This window comes from Cetorhinus maximus, chromosome 6 (assembly GCF_964194155.1).
Source record: "Cetorhinus maximus chromosome 6, sCetMax3.hap1.1, whole genome shotgun sequence".
Lineage (NCBI taxonomy): Eukaryota > Metazoa > Chordata > Chondrichthyes > Lamniformes > Cetorhinidae > Cetorhinus > Cetorhinus maximus.
The window spans coordinates 5011330-5021476 of NC_135884.1; the positions used below are offsets into that span (position 1 = coordinate 5011330).

The 10147-nt window shown below is 42.9% G+C and overlaps 1 protein-coding gene across 2 annotated transcripts in view; it reads right to left on the minus strand.

Annotated features, from left to right (window-relative positions):
• eefsec (eukaryotic elongation factor, selenocysteine-tRNA-specific) overlaps positions 1 to 10147 on the minus strand; it is a 400490-nt gene that overhangs the window by 306984 nt on the left and 83359 nt on the right. For both annotated transcript variants that reach the window (XM_078543117.1, XM_078543116.1), the window contains exon 2: positions 4260 to 4467. In XM_078543117.1, the coding sequence (XP_078399243.1) occupies positions 4260 to 4467 (208 nt within the window). The remainder of the gene's footprint in view (positions 1 to 4259; positions 4468 to 10147) is intronic.

A 10147-nucleotide genomic window follows, 5' to 3' on the forward strand; every position in this document is an offset into this window, starting at 1 on the left:
GCACCGATGCTGTAGAGGAGGAATTCTTGGAGTGTGTACGAGATGGGTTTCTGGAGAAGTACGTTGAGGAGTCAAAGAGCTAATTAATAACCTTGCTGTAAAGAGCCTTTGAGAAATAGTGACCATAATATGATGGAATTTTCCATTAAGTTTCAATGCGATATAGTTCATTCTGAAACTAGGGTCTTAAATTTGAAGAAAGGAAACTATGAAGCTATGAGGGGCAAGTTGGCTATGGTGGATTGGGAAAATACACAACAAGACTTGACGGTAGACAGGCAATGCCTAGTATTTAAAGAAATACTACACTGTCTACAACATACGTTCCTCTAAGGCACAAACACCCAAAGGGAAAGGTAAATCAACATTGGTTAACAAAAGAAGTTAAAGACTGAAATAGATCAAAGGAAGTGGTTTATAAGAATGCCAGAAAAAGTGGTAAGCCCGAGGATTTGGAGCAATTTAGAATCCAGTAAAGGAGGACCAAAAAACTGATTAAGGAAGGGAAAAGAGAATATGAATGCAAATTAGCGAGGAACATAAAGGTGGACTGTAAAGCTTCTTTAGGTATGTGAAAAGGAAAAGATTAGCCAGGACAAATGTGGGCCCATTACAGTTGGGGACAGGAGAATTTATAGTGAAGAACAAGGAAATGGCGGAGAAACTTAACAGTTACTTTGCGTCTGTCTTCACGGAAGATGATGCAGAAAATCTCCCAGAAACACTAGGTGACCAAGGGACTTGTGAAACTCAGGAACTAAAAGAAATTAGTATTAGTAAAGAGATAGTACTTGAAAAGTTAACTGGAGTGAAGGTTGATAAATCCCCTGGACCAGAGTGATGAAGGAGGTGGCCAGAGAGGTAGCAGAGGCACTGACGGTTATCTTTCAAAATTCTATAGATTCTGGAAAGGTTCCAGTGGACTGGAAAGTAGCAAATGTAACCCCATTATTTAAGGGAGGGAGGGAGGGAGAATGAAGAACAACAGACCTGTTATATTGACATCAGTAGTAAGGAAAATGTTTGAATCTATTATAAAGGATGTGATAACAACACTTAGAAAAGAGTGGTAAAATTGAGCAGAGTAAACATGGATTTATGAAAGGGGAATCATGTTTGACAAACTTGTTGGAGTTTTTTTGAGGATATAGATAAAGGAGAAGCAGTGGATGTGGTGTATTTGGACTTTCTTAAGACTTTTGACTAGGTTCCACATAGGAGGTTAGTAAATAAAATTAGAGCACATGGGATTGGTGGAAATATACTAGTATGGATTGAGAATTGATTAACAGACAGAAAGCAGAGAGTAGAAATAAATGGATCATTCTCAGGATGTCAGACTGTTACTACTGAGGGTACTGTAAGGACCAGTGCTAGGTCCACAGCTGTTCACAATATATATATAAATGATTTGGATATGGAGACCAATTGTAATATTTCCAAATATGCTGATGACAACAAACTGGGTGGGAACATAAGTTGTGAGGAGGATGCAAGGAGGCTACAAGAGGACTTGGACAGGCTAAGTGAATGGGCTAGAACACGGCAGATGGAATAGAATGTGAATAAGTGCGAAGTTATTCACTTTGGTAGAAAAAACAGAATATTTCTTCAATGGTGAGAGGTTGGGAAGTGCGGGCGACCAAAGTACCTGGGTGTCCTTGTTCCTGAATCACAAAAATTTAGCATGAAGGTGCAGCAAGCAATTGGTATGTTGGCCTTCATCGCGAGGGGATTTGAGTACAGGAGTAAAGATGTCTTGTTGCTCTTATAGAGCCGAGGTGAGACCTCACCTGGAGTATTGTGTACAGTTTTGGTCCGCTTATATAAGGAGGGATATACTTGCCATAGAGGGAGTGCAATGGGGATTCACCAGATTAATCCCTGGGATGGCGGGACTGTCTTATGAGGAGAGGCTGAAGAGACTGCGTCTGTGTTCCCGAGAGATTCAAAGAATGTGGGGTAACCTCATTGAAACAAACAAAATTCTTTCAGGGCATGACAGGGTGGATGTAGATAAGCTGTTTCCCCTGGCTGGCGAGTCTAAAACCAGGGGATATAATCTCAGGAAAATGGGTACGCCATTTAAGACTGAGATGAGGAGGATTTTCTACCCTCAGAGGGTGATGAATTTTTGGAATTCTCTACCCCAGGAGGCTGTGAAAACTCATTTAGCATGTTCAACACAGAAATTGATAGATTTCTGGAAACTAATGACATCAAGGGATATGGCAATAAAGTGGGAAGGTGGTGCTGAGGTAGATGACCAGCCATGATCTAACTGAATGGCGGAGCAGGCTCGGTGGGCTGAATGGCCTACTCCTGTTCCTTTGTTCCTATGTGCTCATGGACAATCCAGGTTACTAAACAGTCCTGGATATAAGGTGTTTGGTAAAGATTGAGAAGAAAGAAAGGAGAAAGGGTAGCAGCATTGATTAAGGAGAATATTACAGTGCTGGAGAGAGATGATGTCCTAGAAAGCTTAAGGACAGAATTTACTTGGTTAGAGTTAAGAAACAATAGAGGTATCATTACACTACTGAGTGCATTCTATGGGTGCCAACAAGTGGGAGAGATATAGAGGAACAAATTTGCAAGGCAATTATAGAGACTGGGAGAGTGTAAAAGGGAAGAGAGGGGGAAGAGTTTCTAAAGCGTGTTCAGGGGAATTTTCTAGAGCAGTACATTTCTAACTCAACAAGGAAGGCGGCATTGCTGAATCTGGTTTTGAGAATGAAGTGGGCCAAGTGAATCAAGTGGCAAAATGGAAATATTTAGGAGACAACGATCATAGCATTATCAAGTTTAGGCTAGTTACGGGAAAAGACTAGGAGCAATTCAGAGCAGAAAAAATTAGTTGGGGGTGGGCTACTTTCAGTGGGGTGCGAACGAATCTGACCCAGATAAACTGGAATCGAAAGTTGGCATGCGAACCTGTAAAGAAACAATGGGCTATTTTCAAAGAGGAGATGGTTCAGGGACAGAGGAGTTATATTCCCCGGAGGGAAAGATAAGGCAAACAAAGTGAGAGCTCCCTAGTGATGAAAGAGTTTGAGAGTAAAATGAAGCAGCCAAAGGATGCATATGACAGATGTCAGGTTGATAATACAAATGAGAAGCAGGCTGTATATGGAAAGATCAGAAAGGAAGTGAAAAAACTAATAAGAGAAGCAAAGTGAAAGTATGGTAAAAAAAAAACTGGCATAAAGGGAATCCAAAAGTCTTCTTTCAGCAATAAATAGTAAAAGAGTAGTAAAAGGATGGAGGAGCTGATTAGGGATTTACACATGGAGGCAGAGGGCATGGCTGAGGCACTAAATGAGCACTTTGCGTCTGTCTTTACTAAGGAAGACGCTGCCAAAGTCACAGTGAAAGAGAAGGTAGTTGAGACACTGGATGGGTTAAAAATTGATAAGAAGAAACACTAGAAAGGCTACCTGTACTTAAAATCAATAGGTCACCAGGACCGGATAAGGTTTATCTGTAGATACGGTGGGATGTAAGGATGGAAATTATCGCAAACTGTCAATAATCTCCCAATTCCCTGAGATACATGAGTGGTTCCAGAGGACTGGAGAAATTCAAATGTGGAAGTTGAGCATAGCCCAGGGACACCAAGGGAAGGCAATTAGAACTTTGTTTATAAATAAGACAGCAAAAAGCAACTTATAAAACAGGCATACCTCTCTCTCAGGATATTATCAAACTTCTGTTCTTCTGTAAATTCTGTCTTTGTTAATTTACCAACATATTTGTTTTGTTGCTGAACTAATGATTTTCTGTGTTGTTTTTCTTTACAGCACCGCCACTGCATTTCAGAAGTTGAGAGGGTGTCCCAGGAGTGTGCTGAGGTTAGGGTAACTACACAATGGAGTATAGTACACTGAATGAAGATTCATAAGCCCCTTCACAAATGATAGTCCAAATAAGCAAAGGTTTGCACTCTTTAGAGGGGTCAGATGGACACCACAAGGGTGATCTGGAAGATTGTCGAATTTGGGGGAGTCCAGGACAAAAAGGACATAATCTTAAAATTAGAAGAACAGAATTCTCAAAGTACTGTCAGTATATCGGAAGAGGAATAAAAGCAGAAAGAAGAGAAATAGAGTACTGAGTCCAATTTGACTCTTCTTTGGAACAGGAGTTGGCCGTTCATCCTCTTGAATCTGGTCTGCCATTCAAATAAATCATGGCTGATCTTTACCTTAACTCAATCCACCCAGCACGAGTGTCCTCAGGTGTATATGAGGTGGGATTACCTTGTATTCTCCAACGTCTTCTGCATTTTCTTCGTCATTCTGTCGATCGCTGCTTGTTTCTTTGCCTCTGGTAGGAGATCGATCTTGTTCAGGATCACCACCATCCGGGGACACGTAATTTCACCAATCACCAGACATTCCGCAGACTGTGTCTGCATGCCCTTTGTCACATCAACTACCAGCATCATCAGATCAATGATCTGGGAACCTGCAGGATAATGCAACATTTCATTTTGGATTGGTTGAAGCAATTATTGGCAAGAAAAAGAAAATAAGTTACTGATTAGTATTTGTACTTTCCACTCAAAAATGTATGCATTAATATGTAAATTCACAAGCACAATATAAACTGTTTGATCCCAAGAATAAAACATATTTTGCATCTTTTTACATAACGCATCCACCTTTATTTAAGGTTTAAATCTATTTCATCCGGGTATGCCTCTTGAAGTAGAAGGTATTATTTGAACCTAACTCACCAGATTGGAAACCCAAAGGAACAACTTAACTTCAACAGAGAGGAAACTTGACCTGGGTGTAAAATAAGAATTCCACCCAATCCTGTTAGTTTCCTAACAGATGGGACTAGTTAAAATTGCCCCCATGGTGCACGAGAGAAGATGAATAGATTTGAAAATGAACTTAAAATGAACTGAAAATGAACCTAATCCGCAAGTTCAATGTCAATAAAAAAGGAAGACTTGCATTTCTATATCACCTTTCACAACCATGGGACATCCAAAGCTCTTTACAGCCAATGATGTATTTTTTGAAGTGTCGTCATTGTTATAATGTAGGAATTGCAGCAACCAATTTGTCCACAGCAAACTCCCACAAACAGCAATGCAATAATGACAGATGATCTGTGTTTTCCCATGTTGATTGAGGCCCGGACACCATGGAACAGTGCCATGGGAGTGTTCAGCAAGTTGATTCACTGAGAAACTGAATGCTGCCAACAAAGTCCAAGGCTCAATCAGGTCTGATCAGGATGGCAGTAGGAGCTCTACAAATATTTTCATGGTTGGGAGAGGGGAAATTCAGTCAGGGGTCCTTCTTCTGATTAGTATTCAGTGACCTTTTGCAGTTTTTTTTATTTGCTCATGGGATGTTATCAGCATTTATTGCCCATCCCTAATTGCCCTTGCCCTTGTTCAGAGAGCATGTAGGCTAGACCAGATAAGTGATCCTGGTGGTTTTTATGACAACTGGACATTTAATTCCAGATTTTTACTGAATTCAAATTTCACCATCTGGGATTCAAACCCAGGTACCCAGAGCATTACCCTGGGTCTCTGGAATGCTAGTCCAATGACAATACCACTATGCCACTGCCTCCCCCTGAATGTCAAATGAGGGACAAGATCATACTCAGCTGTGGTATCCATTGCAGTCAAATGTCTCACTGAGGTTTACAATTAAGGCATGTGCATGAGTCACAGCCATGGGGATGAGGGAGCCAAGTACCTGTGATACCATATAGAGCAACGGGCAATGACTTCACAAGAGCAGTTGTTTGGGGCGGGGGAGGGGGTGGGAATTGATGCCAGAAAAAGAGGTTATGCTGATAGGATGAGATGAAGTGGAATGGTAGGAGGCTTTTGTGGGCCATAAATCCTGGCATGGACCAGTGGGGCTGAATGGCCTGTTTCTGTGCTGACAGTTCTATGTAATTATAACAAAGAGAGCGTGGAAGCACGACAGCAAAGGAATTTGAAGCAGTCCCATGTGATGCCACAGAGCTGTGGGATGTAGATTCCTGCCACTTGAACTCCTGATCTTGAGCTGAAAACCTGCAGCCAGCAACAAATAAGAAAGCTGCATCTTCAAACACTGACGCTCCATCAAAAATAATTTGACAAAACATACAACACACAGCCAAATAGAATAGCAGTACAACGAGAGAAGCTGCAATACTGAAAGAAGGTTCAGAGAAAAACATGTCAGAAATTGATCCTACAGGACTAATTAATACATGCGGAGTTGTTTGGAAGAACACCAGCTGTTTCCTGTTGTGTATCAAATCACGTTGATAAGCGCAGGAAGGGTTAAATTTAACTGCACATAAATCATTGCTGTTTTTAGAAGTGGACTGTTGGAACCAGTTCACAACTGAATACACCCGACAATATTTTTCCAAGTGCTTCCTCGCTGTTTCACATTCATAATGAACCAGTTAAGGTGAAACAGATACAAAGGTGATCTGATTATCAGCCAACACACTGTGCACCATAGCAAGCAGGCCCAAGATGTCCCCTAAAAGACTGATAAATTTAACAGCCTGTGCCAACATTCGCTGTCATCAAAAGAAAAGCTATTACTGCAGAAGTTTCTTTCTAGACTAAGAGAACAAGAGCAGCTTGCATTTGTACACACCTTTACCACGGTAAAATGTCCCAAAGTGTTTTACATGATGGTCATCAAACACAATTTGACTCAAAACCACATAAGGCGGTATTAGGGTAAATGACCAAGCACTTGGTCACAGGTAGGCTTTAAGGAGTGGCTTAAAGGAGCAGAATGATGTAGAGAGGTAAAGGGAAGGAATTCCAGGGCTTAGGGCCTGCACAACTGAAAATACGGCTGCCAGTGTTTTTTCATTATTCATTCATGGGATGTGGGCATCATTGGCTTTGCCATTTATTGCCCATCACCAATTGCCCTTTAGAACATAAAACAAAAAATAAAAAATACCTGGAAAAACTCAGCAGGTTTGGCAGCATCGGCGGAGAAGAGCACAGTTGACATTTCGAGTCCTCATGACCCTTCAACAGAGCTAAGCAAAAATAGGAGAGGGGTGAAATATAAGCTGGTTTTAGGGGGGGTGGGGGGTGGGTGGGGGGAGAAGAGAGAGAGAAGGGGGTGGGGGGTTGGTTGTTGGGATAAGCAAGCGGTGATAGGAGGAGATAACCAAAAGATGTCACGGACAAAGGAACAAAGAGGTGTTGGAGGTGGTGATATTATCTAAAAGAATGTGCTATTTAAGAATGGATAGCAGGACAAGCAAGGTAGCTCTAGTGGGGGTGGGGCGAAGTCTCTCCCCCCCCCCCACACGCCCCCCCACCCCGTTAAACCAGTTTATATTTCACCCCTCTCCTATTTTTACTTAGCTCTGTTGAAAGGTCATGAGGACTCGAAACGTCAACTGTACTCTTCTCCGCCGATGCTGCCAGACCTGCTGAGTTTTTCCAGGTATTTTTTATTTTTTGTTTTGGATTTCCAGCATCCGCAGTTTTTTTGTTTTCGCCCTTTAGAACAGAATGGTGAGCTGCCTTCTTGAACCGCTGCAGTACATGTGGTGTAGGTACACCCACAGTGCTATTAGGGAGGGGGTCCCAGGATTGTGACCCAGCAACAGTGAAGGAACGGCGATATATTTCCAAGTCAGGATGGTGAGTGGCTTGGAGGGGAACTTCCAGGTTGTGGTGTTCTGATGTATCTGCTGCACTTGTCCTTCTAGATGGTAGTGGTTGTGGGTTTGGAAGATGCTAGCGAAGTAGGCTTTGTGAATTCCTGCAGTGCATCTTGTAGATAGTACAAACTGCTGCTACTGTGCGTCTGTGGTGCTGGGAGTGAATGTTTAAGGTGGTGGATGGGGTGCCAATCAAGTGGGCTGCTTTGTCCTTGATGGTATCAAGTTTCATGAGTGTTGTGGGAGCTGCACTCATCCAGGCAAGTGGTGAGTATTCCATCACACTCCTGACTTGTGCCTTGTAGATGGTGGACAGGATTTGTAGGGGAGTGGGGTGGTCAGGAGGTGAGTTATTCACCGCCGGATTCCTAGCCTCCGACCTACTCAAGTAGCCACAATATTTATATGGCTCATCCAGTTCAGTTTCTGGTCAATGGTAACCCCCCCCCAAGATGTTGATAGTGGGGGATTCAGCGATGGTAATGCCATTGAATGTCAAGGTGTGTTGGCTAGATTCTCTCTTGCCGGAGATGGTCATTGCTGGCAGTTGTGCAGCTTGGATGTTACTTGCCACTTGGCAGCCCAAGCCTGGATATTGTCCAGGTCTTGCTGCATTCGCACATGGACTGCTTCAGTGTCTGAGAAGTCACAAATAGTGAGCATCCCACTTTTCACCTTATGATGGAAGGAAGGTCTCTGATGAAGCAGTTGAAGATGGTTGGGCCTAGGACACGAACGACCCTGAGCAAGTCCTGCAGTGATGTCCTGGAACTGAGATGATTTACCTCCGACAACCACAACCATCTTCCTTTGTGCTAGGTATACTCCAGCCAGTGGAAAGATTTCCCCCGATTCCCATTGATTCCAGTTTTGCTAGGGCTCCTTGATGCCACACTCGGTCAAATGCTACCTTGATGTCAAGGGCAGTCACTATCACTTCACCTCATCAGTTCAGCTCTTTTGTCCATATTTGAACCAAGGCTGTAATGAGGTCAGGAGCTGAGTGGCCCTGGCGGAACCCAAACTGAGCATCAGTGAGCAGATTATTGCTAAGCAAGTGCTGCTTGATAGCACTGTTGACCCCTTCCATCACTTCACTGACAATCAAGAGTAGACTGATAATTGGTCGGCTTGGATTTGTCCTGCTTTTTGTGTACAGGGCACACCTGGGCAATTTTCCAGCTGTACTGAATGAGCTTGGTTAGGGGCACAGAAAGTTCTGGAGCATTAGTCTTCTGTACTTTGACCGGAATGCTGTCAGGACCCATAGCCTTTGCTGTATCCAGTGCCTTCAGCAGTTTGTTGAAGTGAATCGAATTGGTCGAAGGCTGGCATCTGTGATGCTGGGAACCTTCGAAGGAGGCCGAGATGGATAATCCACTCGGCGCTTTGGGCAGAAGGTTGTTGCAAATGCTTCAGCCATATCTTATGCACTGCTGCTTGAAACGATCCGCCAGTTATTGGGAATGTATGGTCTACGTACCTGGCATTGCACTGGCACTGAAACTCATACCACATTATCTCTCAGTTTTAATGCTAATAACTCCAAGTGTAATAACCTATATACCATTGACACATGCTAGGGTAAGTTCCACATATACTCTGGTGCCTCCCCGAAGTGCCCATTCTGACTCTATCATACTTCTCCCCAGTGACAATAGGTGAGCTTTGACTGTCACCAAAATATCTGAATATGTGGTGGGGACGACACATGACAATCGAGCACAAAACTGTCCTGACCTGCCATTCAAGCTTCTAGCAGCAGTCACTGGATAACAATCAGAAGCGTTGATTTTCTCCTCCCTAACTCAGGAACACTGCAGCTAATCTTCACTGAGTGTTACTGCTGTAAACACTATGAAATGGAAATGTTTGTTGTTTGTAATAGTTTACTGCTCAGTTGTGGAGGAGATGAAATCTGATAACTGAGAAAATATTCCCCAAGAAAAAAAAAAATCACAAGTTAAATTGCAACATGAGCTTTTATATATTTGCTATGTTATATATGTTACGTTTTAAAACTTAATTTCTGTGTGTGATTTTAAGATTCCACTGGGATGAGGATGTACAATCCCATCTTACCCCGTGAGAATGCTGAATTGTGCTGGGAAACCATTCCACAAGGTGCTGGAAGTTCTCCAGTATTTTGCCCATGTGCCCAACCTTCCCGTGTCTGGCTGCACAGACTCACAGCAGCGATTCTGGGCAGTGACCAGGAGTGGGAAGCTCCGCTGATTTTCTTTATTTCCTTGCCCAGCCTGGCGCACTGAGACTAATTGCAATGTTGCTAAAGACAGCTCTGGCTGAGATCAGCTAACACAGGGGTCAAACCTATTCCAAAGAATTATATGAATGAATGAACGAGAAAACTAGAACATAAACATTTGAGGCTTCACAGACCGAGACTTCTCATACTGCTTGCTAGTGCTTAATGTTTAACTCTGCACTCCCCTTCCAAAGTGTGTGACAAAACTCT